Genomic DNA, 15,160 nt, shown 5'->3' with positions numbered 1-15,160 from the left:
GTTTCTCCACGGGGAAAAACAAAAATTAAAACAAATTAATGTACCGAGGATCACTCATTATAAGAAATTAAGCAGGGACGATTTTTTTTCTATTACATTAAGTGAAGGTAGAAAAGGAACTCTAAGCCTTCTAAACCTATCAGGGTTATAATCACGGAATTACAAAAAAATGTTATTTTCAATTGAGCGATGATAATGGCACAGGAGATGGAGAACTGGCACTGGAGTTGGGAAGACACGGGTTTAAGTCTTGCCTTTGACACATTATAACTGGATGATCCTGCGAAAATCCTTGAACTCTTCTGAGACTGAGCAATTCTCTAAGACTTACATATTAAATGATACATGGATCGGGATCTGCCCTGGTGGAAGAAGTCTCCATGTGCAGGGAATCGCACATCCCTGATTCATTCCTGAATTGTTATCAGCGCTGCTCAGTGGATAGAGAGCCCACCATGAAACCGAGAACATTTGGATCCAAGTTCTATTTCACACACACTGACTGTGTAACCTGGGCAAATCTTGCATCCACCAAGTGCTGCAGACAACTAAGACTGTGACTAGCAGAGAAGGTGCTAACCTACATCGGGGCAGTCTCCTCATTCCGAATTTTCTCATACCAAAGAAATCACAGGCCCAGAGGCCCAGTCCCTAACAAGATCCCTAAGTAATAAAAAGTAAATAAAGGTGAAAGTAAAATGACAGAGAACTGGTTCCAACAACGTATGCGACATCATGAAGATTGACCTTTGGGTCCAATATCCAGGTCTTCCTAGAAATCGATTTTGTGGATATTACTTCCTAAACAGCATTGCGTGCTAGTGGTTTCCCATTTGTTTTCAAGCAAGATACAGAGAGGCTAGAATAAACTCAACATTCATTAGTCATGCACTAGTCCATATAACATATTGTAGGATGCTTCTACCATCATATGTATAAGAGCGACCCCCCTCCCCGCCCCCATCCAGACTTTTGATTTCAACTTTCTGACTTTGGGCAAGACACTTAATTTCCATCAACCTCAGTTTTCCCATCCACAAAATGAGTGTGATGAACAAATGGCTTCTATGATCCTGTGATCTATGTGGGGAGACCCCAACTTGGGAACTCTCTGTACTGATAAAACAGGCAGCTTGTCTGTAGCTTCTGGTCTCAGAGACTAGCCTGGGGGCACCACGAGTGACTTGCCCAGGGTAACAGAGTTAGCACATGTCAGGGATAGACTTTCCTGACTGCAGTGCAGGTCCCTTCTCCATTATATCACACCGCCTTTCATGTAGGTGATAGAAGCAGATAAAGGGCAAGGCTAATGTGATGACTGAAGAGTTAAGAAGTCTTTCCAACTAGGTTCTGAGACTTCTCTCACTCTTGAAATTCCATTTCAAGAATCAAACGTGATAGTACAAAGTGCTTACCACAGTGCCTGGCACATATTAGAAACTATGCATATAGATGCTTATTCCTTTCTCTTCCCATTTATTCATTTCTCCTGCCAGAAGCCTGGATATAGGAGCGTGGAACTTACCTGTCCGATAATGAGAGGAACGACAACAGTCACAGAAAGCTGGGAAAATATAGAGGTAAAAGGCACCGAAGAAGATGATCCAAGCTGTTAAAAAAAAAAAGACAGGGAGAGAAAGAGAGAAATAAGGAATTCAGTAATCAGTTTTATAATGAGCTTGTCAGACCAAAAAACATTTTCATTTGTGAAATAATGCAGTAAGAATCAAATTCACACCCACAAAGGGACACATATATAATAGCTGCATATAAACACAGAGAAAGTGATGTTACTTTCAATTTTCTAAATTTAATGCAAAGCAGTCTGTCTGCCAGCTGCTAAACCAGATGTTTGGGTAACAAAAATTTAGTAACTTGTTCAAATAGTGGATTCTGAGTAATCTCTTTGAGCCTTTATTGTAAACACCACAAACAGCAAAAACTTTTGTTACTTCCACCACTTGGTGTACTTCTTGAATTTTATATTTTAATGTTTCAATTTGCATTAATCAATCCATCAACGAATATTTGTTAAGCGGCTACTACGTGCCAGGCACTGTATGTGCCAGGAACAGAAAAAAAGGACACAAAAGGCAATTTTTAACCTCAAGGAGCTTACAAACTAATTGGGAGACAATATTAAACTGGATTTCCTCAAATCTGCCTCACTGTTCTAGGCACGATCTCCACCCATGCTGACCACAACCCCTTATCCTGTGTGAGTCTTGTCCATATTCTCCCACGGATCTCTTCCATGGGAGGCCATCAGGGGTGCCCAACCACTTCCAATCTCTACACCACCTTGGGCTTTCTGTTGACCTTCAGGTACCTCCAGTTTCTGGAGTTTGCTCTAAGAATTATGCTTGGCTTGGCTTTCACTGGATCATTGTCATCGACTTTTTCCAGCTCAAAATGAAAAAGGTTTCAAAGTCAAGCCTCACTTAGTTTTGGCCAAGAGATATTATTTCTTCAAATGTCTCATCCAAATTTTTCAGATTCTTCTATGGCTTCTCCACTCTCCTCTCTTTCCTGGCCACCCGCCCTTCCTTCTCCAAAGCATAGAATTCTTCCGTCATGCTACTACCTTTTAAAGATTTCCACAGAGTCACATAATCACCTTTTCCATATGCCCCTTGTCCTGTTTCTCAAGCCCCCTAGATGCTGGGAGTGCCTGCTCTAGGACTCTTCACACTATGTGAATCTTAGTATGACATTCAGGCTGCTCATCTGTTATCCTCTGCTTTTATATCATGACCTCGGTTTGTTTTTCCCCACTGAAGTTATAGGATCATAGGATTAGAGCTGGAAGGGCCTTAGGTGATCCAAATCACCTCCTAATTTTACAGATGAAGAAAACGTGGCCAAGAGAGATTAAGCGCCTATGTTCAAAGAGATAATAAGAAATTGAGCCAGAACTTGAACTCAGGTCTTCTCATTACAAATCTAGTTCTTTTCATTTCCTGGGTCTCCATGATGCCGCTTCTTGTATGCGTAATACTGTTGGCCATTTATTGCAGCTCATTTATACGCACCAGGCATCCCTTTATTGCCTTTTGATTGAGTCGACCGCCATTTTAATTTTTTATGGACTCTGGTGCTCCACGATTGGCAGCTGGGGAGCATTCATTACTGTAAGAATATTGGCGCTAAAAAGATATGGATTTACGCATCCCAGAGAAGACTAGAATTACTGAAAGCAATGGACAATTCCCCAAGTGTAATCAGACCTGCTCTCCTCCTCCCATTCAATTCTGGGGCCAGGATTCCAGATTTGTTTTGTGCAAATGCATAAAAAAAGATTTAAAATGCATGGAACCATGGAGATGAAGTGACTTTGGAGATGGCTTAGTGTGACCTTTTCATTTTACATTTGAAGAAACTGAGATTTAGAAAGTTCAGAAGATTCCCCGGTTGACATCAACATAAAACTTTAAGGTTTTCACTGATTTACATGTATCATCTTGTCCTGATTCTCTCAACAACCTCTGCAAGGTAAGAGCTAGTATTACCCCCAAATGACAGAATGAGGAGATTGAGGCACAGGCTTGTACAGATAATATAACCATCCCAAGTAAGCTTTGATCCCAGGTCCTACTGAAGCCCAGCACACTATCCATCCTGACACAGTCCTTCCACCAGAACCATGATTAGAGCTCATGTCCTCTGATTCCCAATCCCCTCCCTGCTCCTACCCCTTGCCTTAAGAATTCAATCCTCCCGTTTTGCCTCGGGGGCTCTGAGACAGCTTAATTTCTTTTTTGAAAATTGATTCTATTGACCCTTTTTGATCTTTAATATAGCCTAGATTTGCCCCCTTCCCACTCCTAGAGAATCATCCCTAATAAAAATTAATAGAAAATAAAAACATTCAGTAATACTGATTGATGCATCACAAAAACATTTGATATGAATGGCAACGTTCTACATCTGTGGGTCTGAACTTTTGCAAGGGTTCAAGGGGAGGTGTCTTCTCATCTTTCTTGTCTCGTTTGGATGTTCTGTGGCAGCTGTTTTTTCCACTCCGGTTGTTGAAGTCATTTTGTATGATCACTTTCCTGGCTCTGCTAACCTCACTTTGCATCAGTTCATGTAAGTCTTCCCAATCTTTCTCTGTACTGATCAAGAGAGCTTGCTTTCTCCATGGCCTGGCCGGGCCCACTTACGGCTGCCGTAAAGCTCAATGAACAAGTAATAGTTTGCCTCTGGCTTGTCTTCAGCATCATTCTTAAGGATCTGTATACGTAAACTTGGGACGGAGGATAAATCAGACATCAGGGCTAGGATGGATTCTTGTGACCTTCTCGCCTTGGGCAGAGAGATTCCCATGAGATTATTCACAGAACAAGGATTAAGATGTACTGAAAAGTGCTTTGTTGCATTCATAGGACAGGCCTGATGAATTCTGTAAGGGCCCTCAGGGAAAGCTGGGTGGTACCACAGAGAGACCACTAGACTTGGATGGAGGAGACAGAGAGTTCAAATCCTGCCTCGGACCTTTACTGGCTGTACGATCCTAGGCAAGTCACTTAACATCTGTCCACCTCAGCTTCCTTATCTGGAAAATGGAGACATTAATAATACCCACTCAAAGTATTGTTAGGAAGATCGAATGAGTTCTGTCAACCTTAAAGTGCTACATAAATGCTGGCCTTTATTTGTTGTCTCAAGTTCATAGGGTGTTACCTCCCTATACTGACCCTACCAAGACTGTGACTCCTCTAACAGAATCCATATTTCCTGAGTCAGGCAAGTCTCCCTAATTTTAGGGCATCCAGATGCCATCTAACATCAACCAAGCAAGTGTTACAATGCTTATCCCCACCTGAAACCTTTCCCAGAGAGGAGACACATAGGTTCTACGGTCTCATAATCCTAGAGGCAGCAGGACATAGGGTTTGGAGAGCTGAACGTGGGGCCAGGAGACCTGGGTTCAAATCTCATGTTTACTAATTCTGTGAACATGGGGAAGTCATTTAACCTGGTAGAGTCTTAGCTTCCAAATCTGCAAGACAGGGGTACCTACTATGTGCAAGGGAAAGGTGTTAGGCATTGAAAGGACAAGTACTGGCTTACAGTACCTACTTCACAGAGCTGCTGTGAGAATGTTTCACATACCCTAAATAAATGACTCATGATCACTGTTAATATTATTATTCACAGGAGAACTGATAATTAGGGATGAGATGAAAATACATATTCATATGTGGGAAGAAGGGTCAAAGTCTTCTAGGGTCAAATCCCACCGTTTCATGTTCTGTAAAATGAGGGGATGATGACCCTTCCAGGTCTAGAACTGGGATCCTGTAAGTGTGGATGTGGATTACTGCCTGCACTACTTAAGTTTCTGAAAAGTAAAGCCAGGGACCAGGGGATGACCTATCATGCATGTTAGCTGTGGACTATTTTCCTTCCTTAACTATGTGCTACATGTGATTTCATCTCAGGCATCTCTGGGTACATGACTCTCAAGGACATCACGTTTCACTGTTCTCTTGCCGAGATAAGGCAAGATAGGGGGTATATCTGAGATCGCTTGCTTTTGATTTCCCTCATCCTTCTCTAATACCTCCCCACCCCGAAAAGGGCACATCTTTCCTTTTTAAGACCCAGCCAGGGCCTAATACAGAACTCACCTTCTAGTGTCTCTCTCCTTCATTAGTATCCTTAAGCAGTGGACATTAATATATTTGCTTCTTAATTTTTTTCTTCTTCATTCATTTTTGGATTACTTCTTGCCTAGACTACTATTGCTACTCTAACAACAAAAATAATCCCAGTAAAATATTTACAGGTTAGGATGGACAGCTTTGATCAAAAAAGGTCTTGCCCTCCACTCCACTTCTTCCCTTTCCCCTAAATGAGCTCTCCCATTATCCCTAACTATAGAGAATTAATGCACTCTTTTTGTAAATTTGCTAATTTTTTAGTGTCTTTTTTTTAAAGTTCTTTGGCTCTCCTTCAGCCTCTCAGAGATTTCTTCTCCTTAACTGACTCTTAAATGACTGCTTAGTTAAGCTCCCCCAATAGTCAACTAGCCAAAGGAGAATGGAAAGCTTATGGTGGATGTGAGGGGGCTGAAACAAATTACCAGTGAAAATGTTATTGAAGAAATGGAGGCTAGTCATGTGGTAAGAGTGAGGGGTGACCAACAGATGGTTTGTGATCAGCACCACTGAAGAGACCCCTCATATACCAGTGAGACTGTAGATCCATCAAAATACGAAGGCAGCCCTTTCCCTAACTCTTTTGTTGTGACTGGCATTCACCTACTCCTTCCTGATACTTGGGAACTCCCTTTCCAATCTTTCTTTCTTTAGAACTAAATTTCTGTCTTACTTTCACTTTAATTTGGAAAGGTCCTTTTCTTCCTCACTCCAAATGCATGAAAACACTAATCCTAGCTTTCTTTGCAGCTCAGCTCAGATGCTACCTTCTACAACTGCTGTTTTCAGTTGTGTCTGACTCTTTGTGACCCCATTTAGGGTTTCATTGGCAAAGAGAGTGGCGTGGTTTGCCTTTTCCTTCTCCAGTTCCTGTTACAGATGAGGAAACTGAGGCAAACGGGGTTTAATGACTCTCCCAGGGTCACAAAGCTACTAAGTATCTGAGGCTGGATTTGAAATCAGCTCCTCCTGACTAGGCTGGGCACGCTACCCACCATGCCACCTAGCTGCCCACCTTCTACAATAAGGGATCTTAATGATTTTATGTGCCACAAGACCCTTGAGCAGTAAACCTGGTGTAGCCCAAGAACTCAGTTTAATATTTTTAAATGCATAAAACACATAGGATTACAATAGAAACCAATTATAGTGAAATATAGTTCTCAAAATCTGAAAGAAAAAAATTAAAGGTTCAAGGACCTCAGTGTAAGAGTCCCTACTCTAAAGGAAGCCTTATTGATCCTGCCGGCTGTTAGTACTGTCCCTCCTCAAATTCTCCTACATTTACTTCTCAGCACATTCTGTCTTTCTTCTTCCTTACCCCAGAAGAAAGTCAACTCCTTGGGGGAAGGGACTGTTTCATTTTTGTCTCTGACTTCCCAGTGCCTAAAACAGTCCCTTACACAAGAGTACTCGACAAATTGAAGCAAATGTCTAATTATTTTTTTTCTGATTTGCTGAAACTATAATTATCAAAATGTTTGGTGTTGTTTTATATTATCCTCTCTCCCTCTACCTCACAAATCCCCAAGAATCGCCAAGGATTTATGTTCTGCCTAAAAATGGACCCGAATTCATTTAATATCAGCAGCAATGCTGACAACCGGCTGACAATTTAGGCAGTCAAAATTGCAGCTTAAGCCTTTTCCTCTATGACTAATATGGGATTTAAGCAATGGAGAGTGTCAAGTAGAAAAACCGAGCTTGGTAGAAAACAACCACCACAACAAAATGACCTTTAGATGTCTCTCCATGGGCAAGAAGCAAAGGACTGAATGGTAGTAATTATGCCTCTCAGCAGTGATGATGCCCTGGCTTTGAACCACAGCCCTGCCATGTGCTAGCTATTTGGGCAAGCAAGTCCTTTTTCTCTTTGGGCCTTAGTTTCCTTATCTGAAAAGATAGGGTTGGCTTAGATGATAGTTAAGAAAACACAAAAATACTGTCCTCCTCCCTCCTCTAATTTAGAAAATAAAAAGGACAAATCTGAAAAATAAAATTCTCAATACATAGATACACAGCAGAATCTGGCAAAAACAAATTCCAACACTGGCTATGTCTGAAAATGTCTCTTTCTGCAGGGAAGTTTTATCTTTATGCTTTTGGACTCATGATTTACTGTTGTGTGAATTAAAGTTCTTAAATTCTTTCAAAGTTTTTTTTTCTATGTTTTTATCACTGTATAAACAATTCTAGCTCACTTTGCTTCCCAGCAGTTCATAAAAGTCTTCATGGTTTGCACTGAAACTGTCTGTTTCATAATTTCTTGGGGCCCAATAATATTCCATTACATTCATATACCATATGTAGCCACTTCCAAATAGGAGGAGATGACTTATTGGCTATTACAAAAAGAGCTGCTATAAATATTTTCGCACATGGTGAACTCTTTTCCATATGTCCAATTTCTTTGGCAGTATAGACCTAGTAGTGGTATGGCTGGGACAAAGGATATGCACATTTTAGTAACTTTTGGGGCACAATTCCAAATTGCTTTCCAGAATAGCTAGACCAATTCACAGCTCCACCAACAATGCACGAGTGTGCCTGTTTTCTCACAACATCTCCTACATTTGTCATCTCTGCTAGTCTGATAGGTATGAGGTGGAATCTTGAAGTTGCTTTAATTTGTATTTCCCTAATTATTAGTCATTTGGAGCATCTTTTAATATGGTTACTGAAAACTTTAATTTCTTCCTTTGAAAATTGCCTTTTCAGACCCATCTGTCTTGGACAAGATGATCTTTAAGACACCGGTTACTTCAAAACCTTATGTTCTTCATGTATCATCTTAAAAATATAAAATATACATTCTATAGAAAAATAAAAAAATACTGGGGCATTTTAAAAAAAACATGTTGAAGATCAAGATCAAGAGTGAGAATTAATCAACAAGCACATATTAAGAATTTAGTTTACTATATACTAGTCAGTCCATCCATCCATCCATTTGTCCATCCATCCATTTGTCCATCCATCCATCCATCCATCCATCCATCCTTCAATAAATAAACACTTATTAAGCTCCTACTAGAACAGTGCCCATCACTGTGCTAAGTACGGGGATACAAAAAGAGGTAACAGACAATTGCTGCCCTCAATGTTCTCCTAATCTAATGAACGTTGGGTTAAGTACTGTGGCTGCTATAAAGAAACAGCCAAGATAGCTCCAGCTTCCACATCTTACTTGGTGCTCTGTCCAGAAAAGAATGAACAGAGAGCTGGAATCAGGAAGCTCTGGGGTCCAGTTCAAGTTCTGATGCCAGCCAGCTGTGTGACCTTGGGCAAATCTTTTAACCATCTGAGTTTCAGCTTCCTCATCTGTAAAATGGTGTAATAATTTACCTTACAGAAATGTAACTTCAACCACTTCAGAGAGGCACAAGAATATCATTTATGGTTATTATTATGGATGAGATGCCCACCACCGAGATCTAAAATCTATTTATTGTGGGGTTCTGTGCTATTAATCAGATCTATCTGTCTCTCAGTTTGGCCTCAGGAAATGTCTATGAGGAATCAGCTGTGAAGTGGTTATGAAGCGATTTCTACATAGGAAGGGACAAAACATTGGTAAAACCCACCTCTGAACATGTATCAAAAGCAAGACTGTCAAGAAAATCAGTTGGTTTCCTTGTTCTGTTAAATTGTTCCTAATTGTCCCCCAACTAATTCTGATGTGTTTCTCTACAAAGGGAGCCGGAAGAGGGAGAGCTAGACTGGGAAGAAAATATAACAATAGCTAGCATTCACAGAAGACTTTAAGATGAATGCCTGCCTTAAAAAGAGCCATGCGCTTTATCACCTCGTACGATCTTCACAATGACCCTCCGGGGTAAGATCGTGCCCATATTATCGAAGAGGAAACAGAGAGAGGATGGCATAGAGATGGAAGAGCAAGATGTAGATGGAGGAGCAGAGGTCACCTGGTCCCATCACACTGAGAGCCCCCTTTTGTCTGTCTTTGAAACCCCAGTGCTTAGCACAAAGCCTGGCCCATAACAGGTACTTAATAAATACCGATTATTTGGTCTGGTTGTCTTTCTTTATGACACTAATACTTGGCACATAGTAAGTGCTTAACAAATGCTGTCTTTCCTTGTATCCCAGTGCTCAGGATAATGCCTGGCACACAGAGGGTGCTTAATAAATGTTGATTGTCTTTCCTCAGATCTCCAGTGCTCAGGATAATGCCTGGCACACAGTCGGTGTTTAATAAATGTTGATTGTCTTTCCTCAGATCCCCAGTGCTCAGCACAAAGCCTGGCACACAGTAGGTATTTAATAAATGTTGATTGTCTTTCCTGGTATCCCCAGAGCTTAGCACAATGCCTGGCACATAGCAGATATTTAATACATGTTTATTGATTGACTGCTCCAAACCCTTCATTTTACAGATGAAGAAATTAAAATCCAGATTATTTCCTCAAAGATAACTCAGGCCTTCATTCTTTCTTCTTCCACAAAATTCCTTCCCTCTCCTGCCCTGTTCAGTGTCCCTGCTTGATACTTTCAGTAGTAGCAAAAAACAGAGTGGGAATGGGTGAACAAATTATGGCACATGAATGTGATAGAAAGTTACTGGGACTATAAGAACTTATGAATTTGAGGAATTCAGGAAAAGATGGGGAGAGTTGTATGAAGTGACGCCGAATATGCAATCAGAGCCAGCAGAACAAGAGTCAGGGCAGGGCTACAGAAACGACAGGAAATCACTGAACTGTGAGCTGGGTGTTTACCAAGTAATTGCCTTGCACGGGCACTCTCAGGTGCTGAAGATCCCAAGGCAAAGAAGGCCAGCTTTAGAACTGTGAAAGACTTGGATTCAAATCTTGCCTCTGACGCATGCTGGCTAGGGGACCCTGGGGCTCATCATTTCATCTCTCAGGGCACCAGGCAACTCCCTAAGTCTGTTAAAACGCGGATTAGTTACCAATTTGCATTGGAAAAATAAAGAGAGTTTACACATTAGGAGTTTCCTACATGTAATCTGGACAAAGAGGAAGCTAAAAGCTAGATTGTTAGTTTGCTTTCTTTAAAATTTTTAACACAGTGTGTTTTCAAAGTGCAGGGTCAGCAGAATCAGACAGAGGGGACAGTCGCATAAATACCCCTCAGTTCTCATGCAGAATCCTTGAGCCATCTAAACCATGAGCTTGTCTTGAACCTGTCACTTCAGCCATGGGCACCAAATTATTTGCAAGTGTGGGTTTTTTTTTCACGATTACTTTGGAGTTTACAATAGAAGCCACGACAGATTCCTCATAAAATATGAAGAACAAGGATCATAGGCAACGTATTTACTTCTGTTTTAGTTAAAATCATCCCTGCATAAGAAATGAGCGGCTCTTAGACACAGACCCTCCTATGCCGCCTTGTGCCAGATGCTTATCTTCTTTCTTCTGGATGCCAGGGCAGACTTCACAGCTTCAGGAGGCTCCCCGAGGAACCCGAGCGCCCACTGACTGACCACAGCTCCAGGACCTATGACAGATTCCAAGGAAGCAGCTTATGTCAATTACGGCAAATCTGATTCCGGCACTGAGGGTTCCGTCCTCATGGAGGGCACTTCTGAGGCAGTTGTCCTTTGGGTTCTCCTCCTCAGCAGCCCTCTCCTACCTGATCTGGCACCTTGTACCCTGTTAATTACATCTCTGACCAAGTTTGCTCCAGATTCTATGAACTGACACAGCCTGGAGGGAGGGCTGCTGGGGTCTGTGTTCACAAACAGAGATGGGGCATCTGCAGCCTGCGTGCTACAGAAACCACGGCCGATCTAAGAGAAATGATTCATAGCAACTCAGCGGCAAATAAGATACTCTATTGTGGACTGTCTCAAAATAAGTTTTATTGATGCCTTTGGTTTTACGTAACAGTTCCACACACACACACACACACACACACACACACACACACGCACGCACGTCTTCCTTCATAACCAAGAAAAACAGTTAAGCAAACCAACTGAAACAGTGACAGTGTGTGATGTTGTGGGCAACATTTTGCACCCACCGTCCCCCTGCCTCTTGACTTAAAGAGAGGTTATGTTTCGTGAGCGGTTTTCCAAGACAGAGATTGTTCCTTAGGGTTACTAAGAGACCAACCTCTTTCTAGTAATTTTTTTTTTGTTTACATCATTGTAATTTTCTTTGTTCTATATCTCTTCCTACAAGTCTTCTCATGTTCTCTGAATTCCTCATATGCAAAATTTCTAACAGCACAACTGTCTATATTCCACAATTGTAAACGTATTCCCCAGCTGATGGGCACTCATTTTTGTTTCCAGGTTTATTTTTTTTTGTTCCCGCAAAATATGATGCTAAGGATAGTTTGTTGTTCATGGGGGCATTATTTCTGTCATTTACCTACTTAGGGTATACACCCAGTAGAAGGATGCTGGGTCAAATGGTACGTGATTACAAAATTACAAATTGTTTTCCAGAGGAGTTGGTAGTTACTACACTGGATAGAGTGCTGGGCCTGGAATCAGAAAGACTCATGGTCCTGAGTTCAAATGTGACTTCAGACACTTATTAGCTATGTGCCCCTGGGCAAGTCACTGGACCCTGTTTGCCTCAGTTTCCTCATCTGTAAAATGAACTGGAGAAAGAATGGTAAACCACTCTACTCTCTTTGCCAAGAAAACCCCAAATAGAGTCACAAAGAGTCAGACACAAATGAAATAAATGGACAACACAAATGGGCTGATTTGTAGCTCCAAAAACGGCCTCTAAGTGCCTTAATCCTTCCTTGGTTCCTCCAGCAGTGACTGTTTCCATCTCTGATCATCTCTAACATTCTGATGAGTATGAGGTGAAACCACAGAGTTATTTTAATTTGCATGGAGGTAGTTTATGAGGTTGACAGTCTGCATTTCTTCTTTTAAAAACTGTTTTTTTCATACATGGATTATCTTTCTACTAAGGGAATGAAACTACATAAACATCTTGAAAATCTCAACTTTAAAGAGCTTTTTCCTATACTATGGCTCAAATAATTAGTGAGCTTGTGGACTTCTGGAATGATTGAATTTAGGGTTAAAAAAGGATCCTAATTTAATTTAATGAGTGACGTCTGACTTTAAGGATGTTTCCATTTGCCCTTGCTCTATTACTATGAAATACTTATGACAAACATATCAATTCTTCATTCTAAGTTCAGATGGAATGGTCCTGTGATGTGTAGAAGGAATGGTAAAAGAGGCTAGTGATACCTTTCTGGAAAACATATCCAAAATAATCCTGAACCAGGGAACAAGGGGGTGATGAGGCAGCTGACTGGCCAGGGCAGCACCTAGCAGGTATGGTGGTGCCTCAGAGGGGATACTGAGGGAGCAGGGTGGAAAGTCAGGCATGATTTGAAATAAGCTCAAGAATTCTGGTCTATCTTGGCCAAGAGAAAGCTTAATCCTTTTTCTGATTGCTCTGGGGATTCAAATGAGGTTTAGGGAGTCTTTAGGACTGGGGTTAAAAACCTCAGATTAAGAACCTGGGCCCTGTGACCTTAAAACATTTGGGGTGGAGTAAATGTGTTTCAATATAATTGGCTTCCTTTATAATCGTATGCGTTTTATATGCATTTAAAAACATTATCCAGAGAAAGGATCCAAAGGCTTCACTGGGCTGCCTGAGGGGTCCAGGACACAAAAAAGTTTAAGAAATTCTGCATTTAGAATGAATGAGCTCAGATTCAGATTTGTTCTTTCAGTGTGACTTCAGATCAGACTCCCAACCTTGGGCTGGCCCTTCATTCCCACGATGGCTCTAGAACCAACCTATAGCCTCAAGGTTCTGGAATCTAGTCACATATTAAGATGGTTTTTTTCACTCCACCTCCTAAGCCCAAAGTATGGAATTGCTTAGTGCTGGGTTCCAGGCAATGAATTCTGAGCCATTCCATGACACTTTCTCATATTACCTAGGATCAGAGACTCTTAGCTTATTCAGTTTTTTAAACTACTTAATATGGGAGGAATCAGTGGTATGTTGGTAAAGAAAGAAAGATGTTGTATACACTGGCATTAAGGAACTTTCAAAAATCCAAGGCTGAATTTAGACTGACTCAGAAACATTTGGAAGAGCAACCATCCTTCCATGAAATCTCTCTGCTTATGTCTCATCATGGCATGGAGGTGATATTGAGTCCTCAGAGGTGATTCCAATGGGGTGCAAGCTCCGGAATATACTACTTAAATTGGAAGGGCTTTGAGCATAGGCCCAGAGAAGGACTGCATGTCAGCTGTCCAAGGACCAGCTTCTCTGTGTACGAGGGAGACTGGTCTACATAGTAGTAGACCCATTGTTGCCCATTGGGTGATGAATTTTTTGGCCACGGTAACCGGCTATCCTTCCTACTAGATGAACGTGATGGTGATTTCCTATAAAAAATGATCATTATAAACACCCAGCTGGAAAACAGATGGTGCATTTTAAATCACTCATGTAAGTGAGCTGACCTGTAAATCGTCATTAATGCACTGGGTCTTCATTTTCTCTGCTGTGTAATCAGCCTTTTATCTCCTACCAGTGAAATCCATTAGCCACAGGCTTCTCATCTATTTGTATCTCTCTCAGCTATTAAAACATTATTGTATTTAATAATTCACCCTTGATGATTGGCCCCAGCTTTCATTAGGCCCCAACACAGGGAAAAATAAGGGTAGATTAGATAGATGTACACATTGCGGAATGCTTAACGTCAAAGCTCTCTTGCTAGGAAATCAGGGACAGCCTCGTGGAGGCCACTTTAATAAAACTGGCAGCCGGACAAAGTGGTGGGTCTGGGACTCCCACTCCTATACACCCACCTTTATGTAGCTCCACCTGCACAGATCACATGAATAATTACATAGAAATATGAAGGGGCAGTGTGGATGGTGAGAGGACCCAGGTTCAAATCCTGCCACTGTCATTTACTCAGACACTTAACCAACCACACTGTGTCTCAAATTCCTCATCTGTAAAAGGAGGAGGTTAGACTAGACTGCCTTAAAGGTTCTTCCTGGCTCTGTGATCTTATGATACAGACCCTTAAGATACTCCTAGTTCTCAAGCATTCTAATTCAATCCATCAAACATTTATTAAGGTTGTATCATGGCGAGGTACTCTGCTGGGTGCTGGAGATATTGAGACAAAAAGAAAATAGCCTCACCTTAATTTACTGAGGGTAGGAATGGGTGGAGGGGGAACAACATGTACCCACATAAATAAAAACAAAATGTGTACAAAATAAATATAATATTTGTAAATAAATACCATTAATATATGAAATAAAAAACCAGTCTCTCCACCCTCAGGAAAAAAAAATCCTCTTATTCTCCACAACCTGATTTCAATTCTCCTCCCATTCTGTTCTACCAGTTCCCATGTAATATGCATGAAATGAAGATTTAGTACTGAAGTAAACTGATTGCATAAGCTAATACCTAATGGCAGGCTCTGCATTAAGGTAAAATCATTAAAAAGAAAATCAGAATGTGGACTCAGTTAAACAACCA

At 41.2% G+C, this 15,160-nt stretch overlaps 1 protein-coding gene across 1 annotated transcript in view; it reads right to left on the bottom strand.

Annotated features, from left to right (window-relative positions):
* SLC10A7 (solute carrier family 10 member 7) overlaps positions 1-15,160 on the bottom strand; it is a 288,849-nt gene that overhangs the window by 54,356 nt on the left and 219,333 nt on the right. Inside the window, exon 7 of the mRNA XM_036765559.1 lies at positions 1,526-1,609. Coding sequence (XP_036621454.1) covers positions 1,526-1,609 — 84 coding nt within the window. The remainder of the gene's footprint in view (positions 1-1,525; positions 1,610-15,160) is intronic.

The sequence above is a fragment of the Trichosurus vulpecula genome, chromosome 6 (genome assembly GCF_011100635.1).
Source record: "Trichosurus vulpecula isolate mTriVul1 chromosome 6, mTriVul1.pri, whole genome shotgun sequence".
Classification (NCBI taxonomy): Eukaryota; Metazoa; Chordata; class Mammalia; order Diprotodontia; family Phalangeridae; genus Trichosurus; species Trichosurus vulpecula.
The sequence above is the reverse complement of the archived record's forward strand: the minus strand, read 5'-3'. Positions and strand labels throughout refer to the sequence as shown.